The sequence below is a fragment of the Meleagris gallopavo genome, chromosome 9 (genome assembly GCF_000146605.3).
Source record: "Meleagris gallopavo isolate NT-WF06-2002-E0010 breed Aviagen turkey brand Nicholas breeding stock chromosome 9, Turkey_5.1, whole genome shotgun sequence".
NCBI classification, from domain to species: domain Eukaryota; kingdom Metazoa; phylum Chordata; class Aves; order Galliformes; family Phasianidae; genus Meleagris; species Meleagris gallopavo.
In genome coordinates, this window is record NC_015019.2 from 12,455,686 (window position 1) to 12,481,709 (window position 26,024).

At 39.9% G+C, this 26,024-nt stretch overlaps 1 protein-coding gene across 1 annotated transcript; it reads right to left on the reverse strand.

Annotated features, from left to right (window-relative positions):
- On the reverse strand, positions 1–24,935 carry ZDHHC15 (zinc finger DHHC-type palmitoyltransferase 15). Its single transcript, XM_031554679.1, has 11 exons — positions 23,545–24,935; positions 21,887–21,981; positions 21,084–21,204; positions 20,176–20,245; positions 19,502–19,534; positions 18,330–18,450; positions 16,213–16,345; positions 14,928–15,054; positions 13,398–13,507; positions 7,054–7,137; positions 1–5,874 (listed from the first exon to the last, which is right to left on the reverse strand). Exons 1-10 carry the CDS (start codon positions 23,588–23,590, stop codon positions 7,094–7,096), a joined length of 900 nt encoding a protein of 299 aa, XP_031410539.1. The 5' UTR covers positions 23,591–24,935; the 3' UTR covers positions 1–5,874; positions 7,054–7,093.
- Positions 24,936–26,024: the final 1,089 nt, after the last annotated feature.

Genomic DNA, 26,024 nt, shown 5'->3' on the forward strand with positions numbered 1-26,024 from the left:
TTTTTTAATAAAACAGTGCTTGTTATTCACTAAAGCTTTAGCAAATACTGCTGTAAATCTTAAAACCTTATGCAGAAAAAATACATATTTCAAGCAGCATGAAGGCATAACCAGCTTATGTGCTCATACTTGAAAAGTAAACTTACATTTTACTTCACATGGTTTACAATTCAAACTGAAGCTAGAAAACAAAGATTTTTAGGAAACAGCAAAGCAGTGCAGAAAGTTGCTCTGAGCAAAGCAAGCTGAACAAAAGGAATCACAAATCAGTCCCTGACAAACATGAAGATTATTACAAATAAAATACATGGCCCAGCTGTTTAAAGTGACACCTACTCCCCTTGTTAGTATCCAAACAAAACCGCATGAACAGCTGAGATATTGCAACTCCATATTCAGGAGGAAGAGCAAAAGAGAAAAGAGGAAAAGTAGAGCAAGAACAAAACTAAGGGCAGGCACGATTCTCAATGTTAATTACCAGAAAAGGAAATAAGCATTAAGCAGGAAGGGTACATCATAATGCCACAGCCTGGACATGCACATCACAGCCCAACTGTTTGACAGGCCGTTATTTTAATGAAAAAGCCACTCTACCATGGAGATGCTTTAATTGATGGCTTGGAACAAGTGCTCTGTAACAAAACAGAAGCTGACAGAATTGGAAAAATATCAATAAAATCAAGCTATTTTCAAGTAGTATGGATCAATTTTGAAACTTTGTACCAAAAGAGTCACGGAAATGAAAATGTGACTCTGAGTTAATTAATTCTGGCTTATTAAACAACATCAACAGTACCTCCTTAGCCTGCTAATTCAACACTCTCATGATTGAGCCAGCTATGCAAACAGCAAATCTGTGCTGCTGGCTTATCGACTGCATCGGAGGCAGCTGGTCCCTGAAAGCATTGCAACGCATCTTCCTTTATATCTAACTACAGGGAAGAAAAGGTTAGTTTCTACTTTTCCCTGACATTTTACATTCATATTATGTTACAGAGTTTACACATTAAGTTTTGTAACTAACTTGTAACTAACTAACTACTAAGTTGTGCTTTCTGTCCAGCATACAGAATATAAAAACTACAGCTCTTACAGATTTTGCTGAATCACATTTCTGGCTCGTTGCAGGAAGTAAACATTCATTGCTGTAGTGCTATTAAAAAGCTTCCCGGGCCCCATCAGCTACAGTGCACTACATGCACTAGTACAGCCTACTAAACATACAGTACTACTCCTTATTAAGAGGAATACAATCATCTTCTACTCTAAAAACACTGTTCCGATTCAGCAAGAGAAAAAAGGTGCAGTGATGCTTACTACAGTCCTAATTCCTTGGACAGCACTCACCAACCAAAGATAGGACTTTGCACAATACAATGCGCAGAGGCATCAATATGATGCCTTCTCTAAGAGTATAGCCTACCTGAATGTAAATGGGAGAAACGGGAGAGGTGAGGAGGTGGTTGTTAGTAGTGAATTATTTTGGAGTGTTAGCCTAAGAGAACAGGGATAAGACAGGGCAGCAGGTACGACAGTACAATCCAGCAAGAGAATTCTTTCTTTCACACGATGGCATCCACTTGGAAATGCTCTCACACCACCATTATAGGAAGCATTTGTAAAATGCTTAAATAGAGACCACGAAAGGCCAGAGGCAAGGTATGCCATCCACAGGCTGAATTCTCACACTATTGTGCTCTGATTGAAGCCTACAAAGCTCACTGTGGTGTTCAACACCTTCAGAGACACTCCATGTGCATGATACTGAGACATGGGATCTCACTCCAGCCACTCACATTGCTAGCTGATGACGGCTGGTGGAATTACAACTTCTGGTGGCTGTATTCCAGCTCCCACATTCCCACCAAGCAATGCAGACAGTACCGGCAGGCAGCGCAGCAGGCAGCCCAAAGCCTGACGTGCACCAAGCACTGCTGTGCCTGCAGCCTGCTGGCAACACAGAGTGCACTCCCATTTCCCTTGGCTACATGAAGCTAGGCCAGCGAAATTGTTCTCCACAGACAGATGCTTCTACAATTCCTGGCAGTCTGATATCCACTGAGGACAGAAGTTACTTCGGACCTCTTCCACAGTGTATCACACAGACCGAGCCCGCATACCAGTGAAAGTGGAAATGCATTTTACCCATCAAAGAGGTATGTGCATGTTAAAAAAACTAACGTGCACTCAGCTGAATGCTTCAGCTGTTCTATTACCTGCAGCAGTGCCTGCAGACAGCCTGAAGCATTTCTTTCCCAGCAGACCTGGCAGAACCTGCATATACTACATTCTTTGTATGCAACTTTAGTACAGAATCTAAGAAAACAAAGCTAAATAATAAACTAAATAGGAACCCAGCTTTAAAGTCATAGGTAGCAGGAGATGCAGTCAAAATCACTGCTTTTATGCTGCCCAGATCTCTAACTAACAGGTTTCTTAAAGGCCAAAAATGTCAAGTGAAAAAAACAGTGTTCTCCTTATTAGGTCATCTGCAGTGACGTTTGAAGCATCAGCTGCAATAATGCATGGAGCAAACAGATCTCAGCAGCTGTACCTGGAAAAACAGCTTTTCCCCCAGGGATCCAGCTGTTCACTTACAGCTTTGGTGAACACCTCCCAGACTTCTCACTGCAGCTTTCTGCATCAGCTTTGACCTTGGGAGGCAGAGGAGCCTGCCCAACTGTTCTGCTATCAGTGGGGACAGAGCTGACTTTTCCTTCGTAGTGTCTGCCACGATGCAGTGTTTGGCTTTAGGAGAAAAGCAATGCTGATAGAACACTGATGTTTAGTTGCTGCTGAGCACTGTTGCATAGAGCTAAGGACCTTCCAGTTTCTCTACTTCTCGAACTGTCCTGACAGCGAGGGGACAGAACCGTGACAGCTGATCTCAAGTAGCCAAATGGATATTCCATATCATATAGCATCATGTGGAAAAAAACCTTGAAAAATTGGGAATCGGCTGAGTGGGCAGCTGCTGCTCAGAGGCTGATGATATATAATTATCATTACTATCATGCTTTTTTCCTCTTTCTTTTCTTAGTATATATAATTTGTATCTCAACCCATGAGTTCTCCTTTGTTTTTTTGTTGTTTTTTGTTCGGTTGGTTTTTCTTGCAATTCTGTCCCCATCCCACTGGGAGGGTGTGAGCGAGTGGCTCTGTGGTGCTGAGCTGCTGCCAGGTTAAAGCACAGCACTGACTGCCCTGGAATTCAGCACACACAATGCAATTAGCAGAGAGTAAGTATATCTCTTTCAATTAAGCAGAAGAGAACAAAATGGAGTTTGTTCAGTCACTCAGACACACCAGGGTTTTTTCTCCTTCAGTTTCACATTCCATCCTGAAACATTCAAAAACCTGACTGGTGCAGATACTGGAGTGGCTCTGAGTCACCACACTGTTTATCACTTTTACCTGCATGAGTGTTTGTGCATCTGAGCTGCTTTTAAGAAAAAGGAGAATTTGCCATAACTAACTATGAGCAATTCTATTTAATAAGAATAAGATAGAGACAGATGCCAAAGCATCATTTAAGTAGTTAGAAACTTTTAAAGCTGCTTCTAAATCTGAACTGGATAGCTGCATTATCATAAATTTATCTGTTCTAATAATAACCACGAGACAAAAGTGGATTTTACTTACTAATTAATGAACAGTGTGCATCTAGACAATAAGTGGGGATGCAGCCTGCAGTTCTTTTAGGTAGCTCTTCTGATGCTTTGCTTGGCAGAGAAACAGCATTAAAATAATGACATGGCTGTGAACAGAACCAAACCCCAAAAGGACACAAGATCTTGCTCAGAAAACCCTTGTAAATCCACACAGCTTCACACAGCTTTGATATTCCTATCTGAAAAACACACTTCAGCTGGCAGAATGGAACAGTCAGCAATTTACCCTCCTGCTTTTATATACAAGGAACTTAGAGTTTTAAAGGCACAAATACACAAGTAATGGTGCTAATTCCCTACGCACTTCCTACAGCAAATAACTGGCATCTCCTTCTCATGATCCACCTCCAGAATACATTTTACCAGAAACGATGTGATCAATTCTAGTGCTGCCTTTTACAGCTTAAAACTGAGCACGAGATTCATTCACGAGAAATGCAGGTTGAGATTTAACAAGAAAAATAGTTTCAGTGGTCAAGAGCCACCTGGTGACAGAGCCACCCAACCAAAGCAGCCAAAGTAGGAACACTCCAAGAGCGTTCCATAGAACTCTGAAGAGAAAGGAGAATAAGTTAGACAGGGAGAACTCACTCTAATTTCTGAGAACTAAGCCTCAGCAGTAGCACGTTTTGCTGAGTCTACTGCCTGTGCTACTCCTAAGTACAGTCTGATGCATAAACCACCATGTCCAAAGGGCACGGTTTATATCCTGCAGTTAAACGTCTACTCATCAACAAAACATCTCCACACGTCTCTTCTGTGTCACTGACATACTTCCACTGGTAGCACGACAGAGGAAACAGAGAAGAGTCTTAATCTGCAGCCAAGGCCTTTGTCACCAACAGATACTTAAATCAGATGATTTCTCATGACAACTGCTTCTGTAGTTAAAGCAGACATAGAGGGGCTGATGAACAAACAGAAAACGAGGATAGAAAATGCTAACAAACGATCTTAAAAGTAGTATACCAATTCAGCAAACATGCACCTCGTTCAAACACGAGAGATGGAGTTGCCAGCTCTGAATCATGCAGATAAAATAGTGACTTGGATCTAGAAAAATACATATAATCCTGCCAGCAAATTCTCAGTTCCATTCCACACAGTAAGAATAACAATACATTCCTCTAATTGCAAATGGAGCAAAATAAAGAATCTAATCACCTCTTGGTGCTTAAAAACCTTTTAAATATCAGTCAATACATCTACTGAGGAAGAAGTATGAGATAATTCAGTACATCAAAAGTCCCTTCAGTGATATGGGGCTGAAATCACCTTTGTGGAATGGACACTCCAAGCGTGACTGTGGGAGCTAAACATTCAGCACACATTTCCAACTCGTGTGCTTCAAATCTGCATCTTCCTTTCTGACTTTACAAAGAAGATTTTCCATGGAACACGGGCCCGGGGATGAGTTGATAATGCTCTAATTACCATGCAAACACTGTCCTTTTAGCCCTAGGAATTAATGCACATTGTGCTGCCTAAAATTCCTGTTTGCACTTTAGGTAACTCTAAGTAGGATTGAGGGGCACTGTAACTCAAACTGTAAGATATTTACACTGCCCCAGAAAAAAAAGCATCTGTGGCCACAATATTCTTGAATCTTGATACTGGCAACGTGATTGTTCTGTTTTCATACACAGCTGCACATGTATATATACACGCTCAGTGCTTTTTCTTTCAACACAAATGTATCAACTATCAATTTAGTGCCAAATTTAAGTGAATCTGTATCTCACTGAGTGGAACTTTAAACATATTAGAAAACGCCACCTGGCTGAGGAGGTTAGAGCATCAGTCTCAGTGTAAATACCATCCCCAAGAATATTATGGCTTGGAAGAATTTTCAGAAATCAAGTCCCTGATGCTTGCAAAACGAAAAGGCCTTTGGAAACGCACTCGCATCAATATTTTTTTTTTTAACTTATTTTGAATAAAAATATATATTATTTATAAAATAAAGAGAGCAGGCCAAAGAAGATTGGCCAGAGTCACTCTGTAAAACTGTTCTGTTCACTCCATAACTTAAACTTATAAAGCCTTGAAACATCTGGATAGCAGGATTTCTGGAGAAGCACTCTAGAATGCAGATTCCAATCAAATGATACTTCTAGATGCTTTTACATCTTGAAGATCCACTTCTGCCTCTCAAAACTGAAGTCCATGCAGAGAGAAGGGATGTTGACTCCTGAGAGGGAAGCTGAAATGTAAATGAAGAAAAACACGCAATGTAAACACTGATTTGATGAAAAGTATGTGTCTTCTAATCCCAACTTTCAGCATCATTTTAAAGCCATGCAGAATCTCAGGAAAAATGCTACTTTTTCACTCTGAGTGGAATGGCAATATATAGTTCTCAATGACTACCTACAGAAGAAACACTTATTTTTTTTTCTCAGTGGCAAAAAATGGAATTGCATCTGCAATGTGCAAGAAGCCCATTTGTAAAAATCCTAAAGTGTTCTACTGATATGCAGAACTAAGCAGTGGATTACACAGCTTTAACATACAACGCCGAGTTATTTAACATCCAGAGCAAGTAGACAAGAAAGTTCTACCTAACTACTCCACCTCCTGCAAGAGGGACAGTAGAAGATACCCAGTGAATCTTGGTCAGCAGTACTCTACTGTGAAAATACCTCATGGAGACCAAATAGGACACTATCTGCAGCTTAATGCAGGAGTACATATTAAGGATACTTCCCCACTGCTTTGAAAGTCAGAACAAATTATTGTTCTGTGTTAATGCTCTGGCAGCAACACCTTCTACAAACCAGATAATCTGTCTTTGTATCCAAGTTTCTTAAGAATGAAGAAAAACAAATAGAATAATGGCTGATGTGGGCATTACAAGCTACTTTCATTTAGTCCCAAGCACATGGAGCACACAGTGTGGCTATTCTCAACCTCTGTTTCTTTCAAGATTGTATCTCCACCTTCCCACACCTTTCACGAAACACAGAACAGACTCCCATTCTTGTAACTGAACAGCTTAGGGGAAAGAATATTTCCTGCTGCATTTACCATAGGAGCTGCAGGGTTTGTATCTTCCCTTACAAACTGCTTTTGGCTCTTGTGCAAAACATTCAAACATACAGCCCAGGGCTACAAGGCAGCCACTATTTTCTTTTAGGTTCTCTTAAACAACGTATTTCTGAACATATTGGTGAAATACTACCATGCATGGTTGCATCAACATGATACTGTGGCAAAGGGGCATCTGCCCCTCCACTGCACACACAGATGCACCAAAGCCTTTGGAGTGTTAAATGACTGTCAAGTGTCATGAGAGCTAGGTGACTGCTAAAATAAAAATCTGTTCAAGGTTACCTACCAGATTCCCTGCAGAGCAGCTGTTTTGAAAATAACAAATACTAACCTTTCTGAACAAGCTTTCTACTGCTGCCATTTTCAAACCGCTATGTCTCCCTTTCTATGGCAAGGGATGCAGCTTCACCAGAATCTAGACAATGAAAGACAAAGTAGTTAGATAAGTAAATCTGTTTTTCTCACTACAAATATATTTGTTTTTTAAGAGAGATTACTTTCTTATTAGCTTCATCTATTTCATAACCATATCACAAATTGTAAGGCTGCTATGACAAATAAAAATCTTTCCATTTTAATGGAACATTTCAGACCATTCTGATTAGAAAATTATATTGCTTTACTTCTACTGTGTGAGATGTAATCTGAACACTCTTAAGCTTAGAGCACTTCATTTGCTGATGCCTTACCAAAAAGAAAAAAAAGCAGTGGTGAGAAAAAAACATCATTTCCTTCTACAGTGCATTCTCCCCAAACCCTTCTGTCAGAAAGGAGTGAGGGCACGAGAGCTTAATGAACCAGGAAATCATGTTCTCCAAATACAGTTGCATTAGTACACAAGTGGTAGAAATACACAACAATACACTAATTCATAGCAATATACAAATATATGGAATATACCACACGTTCACGATATTTTATTCCTAAACATTTTCACTTGCAGAATAAAAAAATGAAGGCAGTTCAAATCAATTGAAAACCTGAAAGTAGTTCAGATCAGATGTCAGCCACAAGAAGGCAGAACAGAAATTTCTACTATAAACTTATAGAGAGAGATGGAGGCAGTCAGGCATGGTTAATCTGGTAAAGCAGCAGCTTAGGGTCAATCTAATAGCAGTCCGCAACTTCTTGTATACCGTTTGAAATAGCATTGGTCTGAAAGCAGCTCCTACTTCATGTTTACTGGAAATAGCATCCTGCTAATTGCAGGCAATAATTACATTTTGCTCTACTGCAGAACTGTATTTTGACCAGAATTAATGCACAATAATCCCCAAGAAATCTGTATGCAAATCTATATGTAATCTATATGTAGATCTATCTTCACAGCCTGCCTGAGAATGAGGGAAATTATCGTCTTGTGCCTTTCCCCACCTGCATGGTTAAGTGAAACAAACTGCCTAATCAAAAAAAAGCAAGGCAAAAGACCAACAAAACCCAAACAAACAGAAAAATCACCCAAACAAAACTAAAAGGTACCCAACAAAACCCTGAAAACATGCAGCACCTGTAGGAAAAAGATCTAATTCCCACATGTACATTTTTAGAGTTGTTCCCCTGACTGCTTAAACCATATTGGTTTTGCTAAATACATTTACCCACGAATTTGGTTAAACTGATGCAGATTCCTCCCCAGGTACCCCTTCGTGATTTAAAATTAGAATGCAGTCACTGACACAGGGTTTAGCTTTGCTTCATGTTCATCTTCTGCCAGACACAGTTTAGATGTTTAAATCACGCCTGAAACCCAGAGATGCAAATCCAGCCTTTTGTCTCGGTTTATTGTGTCGCACAATGCACTGCTTTATTGCCTGAGCCATCTCTGCTCTCTTCCAACATCTACAGCTTTTAAAATTTCTCGATGGACAGAAATATAATCCTTACAATCACAACAGATGACTTCTCTGCTCAAAGGACTGCTATGCCAAATCAGCTGGTATCTCAGGACATGTTGCTCCTTTAATTAGGCTCTTACCAATTTGAATTGAAATTCAAAGCAGATGCCTTTAGACACCTGAAGCTTCATCGCATCAAGAGAGATCATCAGCTTCCACCTATTGCTTAGGATATGTTGACTTCTGCTGGAAACATGTAACTTAGTACAGATGACAAATTTTTGAAGAGAGAACAATTTGGGAAAGATTTGATTCACATTGAAGCCTTTTGTACAAGTTAAAATGAAACATATTATTAAATTATTAATCACTCTAAGAGATCAGATGTTGCTATAAATGTACAGAAATGGCTGTGCTATCCTGAGCTTCACAAGACAAAGAGTGCAAGCATTCACAGTACTGACACATCCATGTCCTCAACCAACACGTCAAATGTATTATAGATGAATTCTTTGAAAAAATATGATAACCTTATAAGCTGCCAGCATATGATTTGGGGTAGCTCTCTGGCTAGACAGATTAAACAGATGCCTGTGAATAAGAGATAAGCATTAATAAATCTGTTAAAAAAAATCAATTTACCATGTCTTCGGAAGGAGGTGTTTTCAGTCTCTCACTAAGAAATGAAAAAAAAAAACAAAACTTCCCCACAATACTTTTTCCATCTAAATGAAAGACTAAAAACCTTAGCAAGTCAATGTATATGTAACAGAAACCCAAATTGTAAGGACACTAATATTTAAAAAAGGACAACCTTGTGGATAAAATGACTGAGAAAACTGTGCCCTTGGGAGGCACCATCTTGAGTACGGCATCCAGATCTGAAGCCCCCAGAAAAATAAAGATGTAGAGCTGCTGGAATGGGTTCAGAGGAGGGCCACGAAGATGATCAAAGGGCTGGAGCATTTCTTCTTCAAGGAAAGCTTGAGGGATTTGGGCTTATTCAGTCTGGAGAAGGCTCTAGGAAGACCTCATTCCAGTACTTTAAGAGAGTTAATAAGCAGGAGAAGGATCAACTTTTTACATGGTCTTACAGAAACAGGACAAGAGGCAATGGCTTTAAACTAAAAGAGTGGAGATTTAGATTAGATGACAGGAAAAAAAAGTTTACTCAGAGGGTGGTGAGGCCCTGGCATTGGCTGCTCAGAGAATTCTGGATGACCCATCCCTGGAGATGTTCTAGGTTGGATGGGACCCCAGGCAGCCTGATCTGGTGGGGGGCAACCAGCCCGTGGGTTGGATCTAGACAATCAATAAGGTCCCCTCCAACCTAAGCCACTGTATGAAAATAGCCCAAGATGAAGCTGCCTCACCTCCTTGCTTTTAGCTGGGTTTTTTGCTCCTCAAGAATCTCCACGTCCCCTTATGTTCATCAACCTGGTATCTATGTGACCTGATTTTAAAACATCTTTATGCAGACACAAAATAACTAGAGTGGAAACAAGATAGTGCAATAATGCAACTGGGGAGAAGAACAACACAGGTGCTCAACCAAACTTCTGCACTCCACCCTTATCATTAATTCTATGGCAGTTCACTCTCCCTTCTGCATGAGCCTGGAGTGAGGGACTGATGAGGATAATCTTCTCTTCTCCTACTACATAACAGTTGCATAAGCAATTAGAGATGGAACTCCAGGAGACAGACTCCACTGAAATACAAGAGAACAGTTAGTTATTATTCTGATCCTGATGCAGCTGGCAGTGCAATCTCCTAAGACTGCAGGACTGAAATTGCACAATCATAGAATCACCAAGGTTGGAAAAGACCTCTAAGATCATCCGGTCTACCTACCTCCAGTATTTCACTTCTGAACCATGTCCTTTAGTACAATATCTAATCATTTCTTGAGCACCTCCAGGGATGGTGACTCAACCACCTTCTTAGGCAACTCATTCTAGCACCTGACCACTCTTTTGGTCTATCCTGAGCCTCTTCTTCTCCAGACTAAACAGTTGCAGCTCCCATATCTGAACTTATGTGTTTACTCAGCTCCTGCTTTGTCTAGGTGATGAACATCCAGGTGGCAGGAAAAAGAACCAACCTGGTACCTTTCCTTATACATCTCTCCCTCCCCAAAAGCATCTTTTATAATGATAAAAATGACAAGCAAATGTTTGTTATCTGCACAAGCAGAACAGAACAGTCCAAAGAAAATGCTCCAAGAGTTGTATTTGAAAACAAATAAAAAAAAATTTCACATGTGTTGTTACTGAATTAATTGTGACCCTATCTGGGTGTCATGAGAGACACAGAACCTACAGAGTGCAAGATTTGGGCATCCCTGTCTGCTACCAAGCTTTTTGTTGAAAGCTCATGTTCCTCACTGTGCTTGTGATGCTGAATCATGGCCAAGCTGAATGCTGCCTTTCTGCTGCAAGCTGCTCCCAGACCCACAGCAGCATCCAGTTGTGAACCAATGTCCATACACTAAGAGCTAGCCATCCGTTCAAGAATGTGTGCTCAGCTCATTTTTTCACTTTTATGTCTGTACTGTCTCAGGTTGGCTTTTGTAAGACAGTAAGAAGTTCTAATTCTACCACTGATACACTTTTACAGGTTCTTGGAATAAAATTGCAAATCATTTTTTACACTGACAAAGACCAGCTATTTCACAAGCACTACAAGATGTGGAACTTCATCTAAGCTCCAAGCCCAGATTCTGGGATCTGACTTGGCCAAAGTTCATATCACTGTCAAACATGTTCATAGTTATGGATTTTTTTTATTCAGAGAGTTTTTATACTTTGTAAAACTTGGAAGAGCTTCAGATTAATTTCTAAAGGAAATTTTAAGCATCATATGTAATACACAGAGATACCATATTCTGTTATTTTTGCAGTCAAATTGTGTTACCTTATCACTGCCAAAATATATTGAACAAAACAGGAAGAACAGATAGTTTTCTAGCACACAAACACTAACTAATTAAAGCAGTTTATCTGAAATAAAACTGAAATAAATCTCTTTAATTCTAGTCACAAAATCCTGGAGAGTACATTTTCCCAGCAGTTTATGCAGCGTGCCTTGGAAAAACCATAGGTGGTTTATTTTGCAGTGGAGTAACTAGAAAGAACAGTTGTCAGTAAGACCTAACCAGAGACTGAAGTGCAAATACCATGCTGCTTGGATTAAATAGCTCGTCACACAGTATTTCACACATGTGTACAAAAAGTTCGTGGAAAATTCTTGTTTCCCCTTTTAACCAAGAATGTTGGTTTCTTCACGGTTTCCTACACATACGTTGTGTTTGTATCATTAAAGTATATACCATGAAAAGGAATGTTACTGCAAAGTTTCTGAAAACCATTCTGAAGCAATAAAACGACATGGAAACAGTGTCTCTGAACAGTACAGCAGCAGTATCTGGTTCAAAAAATACACTTGCTTGATGTGCTAATTACAGTAAACTTAAAATCAGCCATACTTTCACCATTCTGTAAAAATGAAAAGAATGATATTTCTTTTAAGAGTATCTAATTGTCTAACAGAATCATTTGAGTTGGAAGGGAGCCCTAAAGGCCAGCTGGTCCAACCCCTTGCAATGAGCAGGGACACCTACAGCTCCATCAGGTGTCAGAGCCCACCCAGCCTGACCTGAGTGTCTCCAGGGATGGGGCACCACCACCTCTCTGGGCAATCTGTGCCAGTCCCTCACCACTGATTGTAAAAAACTTCTTCCTTACATCCAACCTAAATCTCCCCACTTCTAGTTTGAAACCATTTCCCCATGTTCTATCATAACAGACCTTGCTAAAGAGTCTGTTCCTTTCTTCCTTACAGTTTCTTCTTGTATTTACTATAATGGTGCAGTAGAGTTGCTGACAGTGTTATTGTTACTATAAATCTGGATGGCATCCTTGGTCCTTAAAAAAATAACTAAACACAAGCTCTTGCTTAACTTGATGGCAGGATTTTGAACTCTTGTCTCCAACATTAACCCTGATATTCTGATACATATTGTATTCTCCAAAGACCAAAGGTTTGATGATAAATATGTTAAAAAAAAAAACAAACATCACCTCAAGTTCAAGCAGAGAATAGTGATCGATCAGAGAACTGTAATAAGTCATTAAAGTACTTTTGAATGTATCTAGCAAAAATCAAAGAATGGATTCACATATAAGGTCCTTTTCCTAATAGGATATTCATAGGGTAAAATGTACATAACCATTTTGGAAACAGATCAAATCTATTGTATAAACAAGCCAGCTCACCTAGAATTGCTTTCAGCATATGTTTATTTTATGACGATGATGTAGCACATAGCTAGGTACTGTCTAACCCACAGATGTTATAGCATCAACACCAAATGAATTTCTATACTACTGTACTAAGGGTGAACAAACAAAGTATGAAGTAGCTGAATGTAAAACCACATTCGAGTGCTTGTGTGCATACTCAAACTTCCAGTGGATAAATGCACATAAAATACTTACTGGTCTTTTCGTTTTTGTAGAAATAACCTCATGCCTACAGTAACCATGCTGCATACAACAGCATTTACACGTAAATACACTCTGTGGAGATTTCAATTCCTGTCTGCAATAGCTGAGTAACAACCTCTGAGTACATTTAATTGTAAGTAAAAAGCTACAACTACATTAAAAGAAAGGAACTGGCTTCAAAATAGGGCTTATTTTTAGTCTGTATTCATTAGTCAGGTCAGAGACACCTAATGATTTAGCCAATGCTTTTTTTTTCATTTGATTAGCTGTTGTTATTCATGCATTAGTCATTGAGGTCAAGACACAACTCATTTCCTTTAGGGCTACCTTACCATGAGGCTCCTCATCTATTCCGTCATCTTCCCACTGCTCTTCGTTTGATAGAAGAGGATTCTGAGCTTCACACAAAGCTCTCATTGGAAAAAAATGTCCATCACCCTGGCTGCATAGCAAAAGACAGCAAAAGATAGCAAAAGAAAGATGCTGTAAACAATAGCAAGCAATTCTCAAGGATTATAATTTCTACCCTTTCATCTGCAAACAAAGTTTTCTTTTGCCCAAACATCTGATATTTTCTTAATATGCTATGAAGTTTTGAAAAACGCTGTATTTATTTTTTGTGGCAACTGAGATACCAAATATCACCAGTGAGCAGTTTCAAACCTGAATTCCTGCAAACTCTTCAGAGACTGAAAGTTAAAACCTGCAGTCCAAAAGAAATGATTTCAGCAGAATTTACATGCCTAACTTCCTCAGACATAAAGGAAAAACATTAACTTGTGGCTAGCTAGAAGTGAAGGGAGACTGAGGAAAACATCTATGTTTAAGGAACAATGATACCCATCTTATCCATTTATATCATAGACTCTTCAGGGCAGAAATTACACTTCCATGTTCAAATGACGCCAAGTAGAAAATATTCCCAATGTTAGTTAAATGTTACTGAAGGAAAAGTGAGACTTACCTGTACATAACATGGAAAGAAATACCCTCTGCAAAATTCTAAAATTGCAAAAGTTGTTTTTGTTGCACTTTACAAACTATGCGTTCACAAGTGTGGATATCAAGCAAATGATTGAAATTCAAATTCATGTAGTGTAAACAAGAAAAGTTGAAAAACAGATGTTACAGTTTGCTCTTCTCCATTCCACAACACCCACATTCCAGCAGCCTAGAAGAGCTACAAGCTCGCTGAAGTGCCTTTCTCTTCTGATGAAACCACCAGATCTTTTCCTTCACCCAAGCTAAATTAGCTGGATGTTCTCTCCAGAATTACTATACTCACTGGTAATGTGCCTCTGACTTGCATGTCAATGTTTTTCATTATTGGAAAGGTTTCCTTTGCTGATCTTTTCTCACTGACTACAAAAAACAGATGGCCATTGGGATGCAACCGGGTCTTAAACTTACACACCACTACTTGATAAAGTTGTGACTTGCTGTGCTCAGTAGTTATAGTTACTTTACATTGTGTCCAATAACTAAAGGAATTTGAGTATACTTTACTACGGGTCTATTAAGTGCCAAAAAACATCTTCCCCTAAATTAAACAGCATAAACTGTTTTAGTTATAGGAGGCTGAAGGACAAAGAAATCAGCATCTCTAAATGAACATCTATCCACAAGTCACAGGAGTCCAGAAAGATCAAACACCTTGTGCAGTGCATTTACCTGGTAGAAAGCTTTCACTTCCAGACTTCTCATGTACAGGATTAGCACAGACTGTGCTTGCTGGTGTTTTTACAGCAATGTGCAAGAGCAGCCAAGCTACAAAATCACTGCCATCATACACAAGGCTGTATTAGAGATTTAGAAGTCAATCCCTTGTATCAACTTTTTGCACGGACTTTATTATTCCTTACCTGGAGGCAATAGGTAGTAACCACAGCTTTTTTTCTTCTCCAAACACTTGCTGAAGATTCTTTACAAAGCCAAGATTGAATCCATTTTTATCTGGGCCATTCTGAAATACTGGTGTTGAGAAAGCCTCTACACATAGATATAATTTCAGAGGAAAAAAAAAAGAAAATCAATGCCAAATACACTGAAACAGATTGTACACACTGCAGCCACTTAAAGGGAGCAGGATTTGCCAGATTACAAACCAGCATTACAAAGATACAAAGGGCTTGTTTTTTGCAAGACTGTAAAGACTTTCAAACTGAAGGTAGGAATTTGGTCCTGCACAAGAACTGTATGAAATAATCAAACAGACTGATCTACAGAGGAGAGTTAAAAGATCTTTGCATGAAACTTGCTGAACTTCTCTGGGTAGAAATTTCTAAATAAAAACATGCAGAATTAAGTAGGTTGGTCTTAAATGCACATTTCAGAAGTGGCACTGGAGATTTAAATTGACTCATTCATTAACGATATAATGAACAAGCACTGGGAACAACCATATGCAGACAGACCCTCTGTTATGATGAGAAACAAAATTAGTAAAAGGAAAAGGGGGGAGGCGAATCTAGAGTGCACTAGAAAATTTTATCTGCCTTCTAAGCTGCTGCAGAGGTCTGATGTTTTGGGCTGGATGAGCTTCAGTGCCCCTCAAAATGAGTTTAGAAGTTAATAATTATACAAAATCTGAATATTTGCTTAAACTCTTGTCTCTGTGTTTTCTTACAGAACTTCATCCAAAAATGTTTAAGAAATAAAAGACTTAGCTGAGGAAAGAAAAAGAAATCATTCAATAAAATCATTGCTGGTCGAGACCTTTGTTTCATTGGTGTAATTTTACAGTCCTAATTTCTTTGTCAGCGAGGATGGACATTGTTTTTCCCAACCTTACTTGGCTCTCTTAGAATGCACTCCAGCACATGAGCATAAGCAACCATTACTCCTGAAAATCCACACTCATTTCACAGCAAATGTAGTTATGCACATGCATAACATTTCTGTAATTAGACACTTGTATTTTAAGGCTCTAATTTCCCTTATAAAACTTTTGTCACACCAGTTAAAAACACAGCTTATTTGCAGTGACAAATTTCTATAGTATTGTTCCAGTGCCCTAAATCTTCCTCCCTTCTATAAGACAGCAGGAATATACAGAAATAGACCAAAAATGTGTGTTCTTTTCCCCCTCTCCCTTCATATAGCAGCACGTAATATTGCATCTCACCTAAAGAAGACACAGAGCCTTACCTAAAGTAGATCTGTTCCTACTGACGAGCCAGCAATGGTAGCCAAACAGAAACATGAGGCTAACAAAGAACATAACCGCCAGAAAGAGAAGGAAAAGGATATGAAATTTGGAACGTCCATTAGTCAGTTCGCCCTAGAAAAAAAAACAACAAAAAAAGACCAGCACAGAACAAGTGATAAGAACAAATAAAAGCTGAACATTCTTTGTTCCTAGTGAAGCTATCCTCTAAAACTCCTATTTTGTTCTATCAAATTTAGGTTAAAAAAAGTTGCACCTTACTATAAAGAGCACAAAGAGACAATGGAGAAATGATCCCATTCATTTCCCCTTCTGTAACCAAAGCTGAAAGAGTGGTGTTTTGCTTTTGTATGTGACAGAGTCAGTACAGTCAGCTTCCCACCTGGGCACCAGAACGTTCTGTGTCCACAGTGCAATAGGCAGGGACAAGCTCCTGAAGTCTCATTTCCATTTTGCTGAATGTCCTGTGCACACATTAAATACTGCACCACTTCCAATATAGGGGATGGCCAAAAGCCTGAGCTTTTCCACAGCTGTAGCAATCAAGTAAAGTTAGATCTGAGTAGATATGGTTTGGAAAAGTCAAAAACCAAGCAGGATCCTGAAAGCAGGATCAATTTCCTTCTATGTTAGAAGAGTAAAGTGCCAGAGATTTTCATAAGCATACACCTACAGATGGGCTGTGAGTATCCCAAAGGTGAAAAAAATTACTTCTGAGCTTATGTACAACACACATATGCAGCTAGGGAGTTGAAGACTCTGCGTCTTTCTTAGCATTAATAATAATTTCTGCTAGTGCCTTATGAGTATCACAGGAGGCACTTTATGTAAGTGATTAGCTGTTTAAAAACCAGAAATTGCTAAGTTAATGCACAGCAAAGTTAAGTTACTTAAACAGTGCCATACAGGGTTAGCAGCACAGGGGACATTGAAGCAAAAAGTCTAGAGATGCAAGGGCAGTCTCTTTTGGAGCTGCCAGCTGGCATTGCTTGCATATAAATGATAACTGATAACTGCATAAGAAGCATGCTTTATTTCAGCCAACTTTATATTAAGGAAAGAGTAATACGGGAATTAGAAAATGAACTTTTTTTGACATTGTTCAGTATACATGTACAGATCAGTGCCAGGACATTATACTTTGGGATCAGAGCAGAGGACTGATATTCTTCGAAAGTCTGAAAGCCATCAGTTACAGTAAGCAGTACCGTAGCAACTCCAGGCTCTGCACTCTGCACCTCTTTATTTGCTCTTCCCCTAAGGGCAATGGGCCTAATCCTTAAAACAACAATACACACATTGTGGAAAGAAATATGCCCAGGCAGTTCAGGAAACAACATAAAAGAAAACCACCCACCCACAATTAATGGCTTCCTGGAATAAGACAGAAATACACAGGAGGTATTCTTGCAACCACTTAAGAAACATGGAATGTTGACAGCTAAGAATTTCTACCTAGAAGATAACTCTTTCCATATCTAGGAGAAATCTGTTGTTAATGGCTTTTGCTTTTTGCTTATATTTTAAAATGAGGAGGCCTGGCCAGCCAACAACAGCTGTACTGTGATTTGGGTGGGAAAATTAACCACATTCATGTCTAAGGTTAGTCTAACCCAATTCAAGCTGTGCTTATCCTGTGCAACACCTCTGACTTTGGTGGTATATCTGATGATACATCCCAATGTATGTTGAAAAACCACCAGAATATTTTTATAGATAGCAATCCTGAGCTCTCATTCAGTGAAATGTGTCTTCTTCTGAATGACATTTGAATTTTCTAAGCAAATAAACTTGTGATAAATTTCAAAAGAATTTGAGATGCGTATGTTTGAACACATTTGTATAAGAAAAGAAAATAACTTCTTTCTCCAGAAGCTAACTCTACAACGAGAAATTCCTGAAGATGATTTTCTTCGTGCATTTCAGACATACTGAAAGTTAAACTCAAATAAGGGCTGCAGAAGAAAAACAAAAAAACCCACATATGGAACTAAGACAGCCCCTCCTTTGACTGAAAGCAAAATAGTAGTAAGAGTCACTAAATCCCACCAGACTCAAAAGATACAAAAAAAAAAACAAAACAGATCCCATGACTTACTGTCCAATACTTAATGAAATACTTGAAGACTGTTGCAGCAATATACAAGCAATACAACAAAGAATAGGCTAAGAAGAGTAGAAAGAATTTGTAGTTAGAGAATCCAATGCAGTTATTCACCCTAGAGAAGAAAAGCAGAGTTGGAATCAGGATATATACAGCACACAGTTGTAACACAATGAATACTACACTGGGCAGGATGGAGGTTATTAAGCCTCTAATTATACAACACAATTTCATTAATAAATAGCTCCCCTTAGTGTTGAAATGAAACAGCTGAAACCTGTCAGCTTTTCACTTGAAAATTTGTTCTGCCAAGTAAAAGCACAGTTCATATTTTTGAAATCTTACTTAAAGTTGGTACCACTGGTGAATTTGTCACAGAGGCGGTTCCTAATTACTCATGTCTGTTTCTTGGTTGCAGAGGTAATCAGATCTGGGGTTTCTGTTACCTTTTATTGGTGTGCAAAGCTCAGGAGCCAGATTCACTTCTTGTTTGGTTACATATAACACAAACCAAACAAACTTCATTATAATTCTCCAAGCACAGGGCAACTCTAACAAACAGCGAGGGAGTGCAGAAAAGATAGGAGGCATTTATCTCACAAGTTAGGTTCTAAAAACCCTCTAATTTTAAGAATATTGCAGATGTTCAGGTGGGGAACTGCCTGCATTACTTTTCATTTCTGAGATTTCCCTTTCTCTATAAAAAACGAGTTTAAGAAATTTAGTGGCAGCAATTCTCAAAAAGTATAAATGTCACGTATCCATGCATCATTCTACACAAACTTTGCCATGCACAAGTGGGCAGGCATCAATTCAGCAACAAACCAGGCAAATACTACTGAAAGCAACCACCAACTGCATGCTCAAACAATTATATCACCAAAACTAAAGGCTAAGTTGAAGTTCCTTTACAGTTTGAACAGTAAGACAGAATTGGCAGTTGGATTTTAAATTACATCTATGTAACTGTCTTTTACACACAGTTAAGAGAGAGAACATGAATGATTTGTCTTTCAAAAATAACATACATTTCATATTTTATAAGTCTCCCAGTGTAGAGGTACATGGTACAAAGTGAACGAGACACACAGAAACCATTCTATGAAAGAAATGGATTTAAATAGCCTCCTTTTCCAGAAAATTACAAACCACGATCTGGAACATACCATGGGCAGTGATGATCCATTTTTAAGACACACCTGCACGAGGGCAAAAAAGAAAAACTGATGAGTTGTGTTTGGTAATGATTTGCCAGCAAAAGGCTGTGAGATGTTTTGAATTTCTGGGATGGGTCAGGTTTCCACATGACCCAAGCTCAAGATGATACTCCCTCATTGATGTTTTTTAAAGTCGGTGTCATTTTAAGATGGGACATTGATTACTTTTTCAAGATCTAAAGGTGACTTTGGTGTTCTGCACGATAAAACAGTGAGGATGGTTTCTGCCCTACGGCACTTAAAACTTCTGCCAAACACCACATGAAAAGGCCCAACGTGATAAAAAGTGAAAATCACACTTTATTTTGACCTGCTATAGGCAATCAGTTAATCTTTCACTAGATATTAGGCTTTCTATAAATTTAATGCTCACAAATTTGTAGGTGTGGGAATTGCAAACAATTAAGGGACACATGCTAGTGCACATACACTGCTGACTGGAGCTGGAATAGAGGAATCCTTATGATCAAAAAGTGTGTGAACAACTTCACTTTTCCTGTGCTGTAGGAAGCCTGCTTTGCAGGGAGGTTGGACATGATGATCTCTAGAGGTCACTTCCAACCCACACAGTTTTGTTATTCACAACTCACATAACGTCAGTGAAAAACAACCCATTAACTTACATAGCACAAACAGAACAATGGTGGCAACGATCTGGTTTTATTAGCTGGCATCTATCACAGAATCGAATACCTGAAATTAAAGACACATTAATACCAAACAATATAAGTGGGGTTTTTTCATATGTGGTTTTTTGTTTATTTTTTTTGCATATTAATACTCAGCTCTTTTTCAGAATATGCATGTTCTTTCCTTTAACATTTTAAAAGATGAGTACATCTGCAGGTCATAATTAGATAAGCAATGCTCATACTTCTTATAGAGACTTGCAGACGTAGGGAACAACCCTCACTGTAAAGCTTATGATCAGCATAAAAGCGATAAAAGAAAACTGTACACACCTCCACCTAGCTTCTAGATTTACCCAGACTTTAAATACATTCAGTTTTGATAACTGCAGTTCTTTACTTCAGAATTCTTTGGCTTGTTTGCCAGAAGCAAATAGGTCAGAGCCTCCAACCTGAACATGGATTTCCCTGAAGCTCTGAAAGGAGTGCAATATGCACTTCATCACAGAACAATTCCATGAATGGATTTTTGGACCTTACACCCTGAATCTCTAAGCTAGACTCCATCTTAAGTAAAAATCACTACAGATTTTGGTGTTATGCTATTATTACTACTACTAAACTAAGACAACGCAAGTAGGCTGCTGAATTGTAAATACAAAGGGCAGCGTATTGCTGCTCAAAGCCAGAACACACTACTCCAATGAAGATGCACTGCAGTCTTAAAATCTTTTTGTTTTCCCAAACATAAAACCTGACAGATAAGACACAAAATTCTGAGCACAAGAACCATGCAGTGTATGCGGTGGCATCAGGCTGACCGTATAGTCTGGACTGCTAGCATATGCTACTTTAGTCTGCTTGATTAGATTCAGAGAAACAGAGCTCTCTGCTTTGCTGACCTCCGCTCCCCGTTCTCGTGTACACTGGCAGCTTCCTCGCAATTTCAGCAAGAATTTGCCTCTGCACCTCAGGCCTTTCTTCATTTTCATAGCGTTCTTTGTCAGCGTAGGACATGTGGTACTGGAAGCAGAAGTCATGAGAGAAGCAGTTACTCATGGGGAGTGGAGACAGTTTCTCAAATACAGGCAAGACTAGAAACATTTTATCTCCCACTTCTTCTAACAAGATTACTCTAATGGGAAAAGATGTGAGAAATAAGGGATGGACAGGCAGGCAGCACACTGCGCAATGCACCCAAAAGAATTGGAGAAGTGAAATTAAGATCACAAAACAACACATTCGGAACTGCTACCACTGCTGCTGCTTCAGACTACCTTTTTTCATGAATAACATTAATAACAGTGAAAAGGACATCTTAAGCACTCTCCTTATGAGCAAGAACCCGTCCCCACCTATAGTTTCCTATTGCTAACACTGGAATTACATTCTTGTGATTTGGATTGGATTACAGTGACGTATATTGGAAGTGCTGCACAAACAGCACCCTATTCTATTGCTCTAGTAACAGAGCAGTAATAGAACAGACACGGTAATAACCGTGTCTGATTTAAATCATGCTCTGTGGGTTGTCAAAGGATTCTCAGAACAGTAAAGGACTAGGTCTTCAGGTCACTTTAGGTCCCTTTCCATCTCCTCAGCAAAACCAACCAGTTGTGCAGCTCAATTTGACTGAAGGATTTTTGATTTTTCTTTAGCATCCTGCTTTCACTCTGCAATGAACGGGAAGTGCTGAGATTCTTACCTTTTTGCCTGGCTGAACCGGGAGAGTAAAAATAGACTTCCAATATGTCCACACAAAGAGCACAAAGAGAATATGGAATATTATAAGATAGGCCACTAAAACAAAAAACAAAACAAAACAAAAAAAAACAAGAGTAGAACAGTGACTTCGCAAAAGTTTTGCTTATGATGGGCATAATTCCAATCTTTCACAACAGTGACAGAAAAATGGGGAAACAAGGAAGATTTCTACTAGCAGCCAGTATTAGAACACAGCTAAACCTTAGGGTCAGGAGGACAGCAGAATTTCAGGGAGCTGCAGCTGTAGCTAGGAATTACCCAACACACACACTTCCCCATCTTCACCCAAGCCACTTGTATGAATGAGGAACAAGAGATGAAAGAGGAACGGGAGATCACCCTGCAGGGCACAGCAGACCTGGCTGCTGCTGAGCAGCACAGAATCTCCAGGTCTGGGGTTTGGCTGCATGGAACACGCTTCCAACCACAGAACTATTACTGCAGTGCAATGCTCCCCCATGTGATGTATTTTTCACCACCTAGGACATTTGAAAAAAACTCTAGCAGAGCTTTTCATCATCAGAAAAATCAGATCTCTTATTAACATTCTTTAGATTTGCCACAGTTGATATAATAAAACAAAACAGGAAAGCACCCCTCAAAGTAAGGAGGAGTAATCTTGTGATTACTGAGAAAGCACAGTAGGCTGCTGGATGAAACGTGGAACCCAGCATGACCCCAAGCAATCTTATCTTAATATACAAACTTGATTGCAAAGCCTTTGGATGCCCGAGGCATAGGGTGGTGCAGAAAGTCAAAGTAGAGCAATCCTTCAGCTACACAAACTGTTCAATTATTTCTTTAATACTGAAGGCTAACTAAAACACATCAGTTAGAAGACAGTTTTAGTTAGACATGCTATATAATCACATCATCTCCATTTTATCTCCTTCACTTAACCTTCAAATTCTAGCAAATTAAGATTGAAAACAACTACATCTAAAAAGAGAAGTCTACATGCAAGCACTTCCAGCTACACAGACTGACTGAAAATGCAATTTGTATACAAAGGCCAAAGACAGCTTTGAGAGTTTCTCACAGTGACGTGCTGGGATGTGGAACTGATCTCACGAATCAACGACAGCTCATTACTCTGAGATGCAATCCTCATCCCACACGCAGATGGAGCTCAGTTGATTTAAATCAATATTTAAGAAGAGAAATCTTGCAACTGTTTAGTGGTGTCGATCAAGCAGCATAGCACCCGTCACAGGAAGCTGGCCTGGAGATGTGCGACTATACCTGGCAATGACTGCTTTCTGCTGGATGATCATTAACACCGTGCCTTTCAAAGTTCCTCTATGACTATTTCAAATACTGGGACATCTCTCAAGTGAAAACAAAAAAGAGTGAAAGGGAGGGATTGCAGCCTTTTCATGTCGTTGTTCGTATACTGAGACTGAACAGGGGCACCTCCCACTGCATACTGAAGTTACAGCACAATGATGTGCAACTACAGGCAGGGAACACTACAAAAGCATTTTAAACTTGAAAACCATTGCTGGGTGCTCTGTTTGGCACTGTAACTGCAACATTCATGGTTTGTTGGGGTTTTTTTGTTTGTTTGTTTGTTTTTACACGAAGACAGAACACGCATACCTTTTTCTGCAGGGTTGCTGAGAGTCACTGAAAAAGAAAAAAACATATGTTTACAGAGCAAATAGGAATCTCAGGAATGTTTGTGCCAAATGATGTTTCTAATTTTAAATATGCTTGTTTTAGAAAAAAAAACAACAACAAACAGTTCCATTTCAACACAGCAGACAAGAAAAGTCTCACACTGAAAGTGTCCCTAACAATTCTTTGTTTACTCACAAATGACACCCACAAGATGTTTCAATCACTGTTACCTATGCTTGTTCCCTTGTAATAAAATAGATATATATATTTTGCATATATGGTGCCCTGCTGCTGACCAGATTAGCAGGTTCTTCCAGCACCTGCCCAACCTGCACCTTTAGGTGTGCCCTTATCAGCCTCTTCCTGCTAGCCTCGATCCATCACAGTAAGCCATGCCCCACTCAGTTCTGCATGAGCATAAATAAAAATGAGAAACTGCTCTGTCTCTGTTCAGTCAGCAGAGATGGAAAGACGGATGCCCTATAATGACACACAACCATTTCTATCACCCCTACTAATAGACATTTCACAACCCCTCCTCTCTTGGCTGCAATCCTGACAGTCCCTGCTAGCAGAATTACCTGGAGCAAGCAGCTGTCTGTGCTGCACAGCGCCTACCAACACCAGTGGCCTTCTGGTGGGTCACTGTCCAAACTGAATAAAAAAGATATGGCTGTGGTGGCCACAGTGATCTTACAGAAGGAGCAAAAGGTCACCTTGCTGAACAACTCATTGACTGACAGCCCTTTCCTGGGCTGAGCTTTCACTCAGATCTCACCAAGCTGGAAGTGATGGAGGATCACAGCCTTGGCTAACAAAAGTAGCTTTTCTCAAAACCGTGCTAATAACAATTCTGATCTGCAAGCTCTTTAACACATGAAAGTGTAAATGAAAAGAAACAAAATATTTGCTGTGTCACTGTGCACCGCATTACAGACCATCAAGATGCCTAGAAAACTTTAGTATTTCCTTTCACTTGTTGCAAATCAGCCTCTGAAATGCACATCAGCTTTTCATAAACACTGCTTTGTTCCCTCCTGCAATCCATGTTGTAATAGCTACATAGCCTTCCTAATTTGCTCAAGAAAAGAGCAAACTCCAACGCAAAGACTGCATACAAGTTTTTATCCCAGGTTCTTGCTCTCACTGGTGCAGCAACCACCAACCTGGCACAGAACCACAGTCCCCTCTGGAGTGTCAGCTGTTGCCCACATCAGTGGCTGAAGTTCCAATCCCAGTACTATGAGCTACCTCAGGACAAAGAATAATAGAATTGCTTGAGTTGGAAGGGAGCCCTAAAGGTCACCAGTCCAACATCTCTGCAATGAGCAGGGACACCTACAGCTCCATCAGGTGCTCAGAGCCCATCCAGCCTGACCTTGAGTGTCTCCAGTGATGCGGTCCCACCACCTCTCTGGGCAATCTGTGCCAGTGCCTCACTGCTCTTATTGTAAAAAATCTCTTTCTTATATCCAGTCTAAATCTCCCTTCTTTTAGTTTGAAACCATTTCCCCTTGTCCAATTACAAGAGACCCTGCTAACGAGTCTGTCCCCTTCTTTCTTAAAGCCCCCATTTAAATACATCACCCCACACTGTTTCCAGCCCTGAGCACAACTAAAGATAAAGATCAAAAATTAAAACCGCGTGGCTACTATTTGCATGCCTGCAACTGCTAAAACAGCAACACATGGTGTTCAGAACTTGGACAAGAAAGGAAGTCCTGAGCACCGATTTTCAGGTATCTGTACATGCCAAGAATCAAGGTTTGATTCCTAAAAGACTTCATTTACTCTTTTTGACTTCTGCAGAGATTACATCTGCATGTGCAAACGAAATGCCTGAGACAGAATGACGAGGCAAAAGCAGATAAGTGAGGGCAGAGCAGCGGCTGTAAGATGTGACCCCAAGCCGCACGCTGGGCTCCTGCCAGCCTAATGCGTATCTGCAGAATAACACAATCCCAATCCAAATCCCATCTAATTCAGCAGAGCCTTTTCTGCCAGCTGCACTGCGACCCAGAGTCAAGCAGTGTTAAGCACTACTGCACTTCCACAGCACTGCAAGCAGAACACATTTCAAAAGACCAGCAGCTTTTCTGATTTGTTTGTCCCACAGCCTGGCCAGCAGCTGCAGAGCTGCTGGGTACCTCCAGGCGTCTGGGGGTTCCACGTGGATTTGGAAAGAAACTGCCAGCAATTGCAGAGATGCAATGGAATATCACAGAGCACTGGGGGCTCTCGCTTTGCCACACGCTGAGATGGATCACAGAAGCTCTCCGCCCCAAGAAGAAATAGGGTTGCCAAAGCAGTAAGGGCTAACGGCCTTATGGTGTAAGCCTGCTGTGCAACGCCGGAAGACGACACATCACACCTCACGCTGTTGCTCTGGGAACCGGCGCCCGTATTTACAGGACTGACGGACCGACAGAGCGCCGCCCGTCCTGCTGCTAACAGCCAGG

What these genes read in the sequence shown, in the direction of transcription:
- ZDHHC15 (XM_031554679.1), bottom strand. Translation starts at nt 23,590, where the DNA reads ATGTTTTTTTCTTTTTCAGTGACTCTCAGCAACCCTGCAGAAAAAG. An exon ending in CGGTTCAGCCAGGCAAAAAG is followed by an intron (nt 21,205 to 21,886) that starts GTAAGAATCTCA and finishes TTCTGCTTCCAG; the next exon opens with TACCACATGTCCTACGCTGA. An exon ending in AATAGATGAGGAGCCTCATG is followed by an intron (nt 7,138 to 13,397) that starts GTAAGGTAGCCC and finishes TTCATTGTCTAG; the next exon opens with ATTCTGGTGAAGCTGCATCC.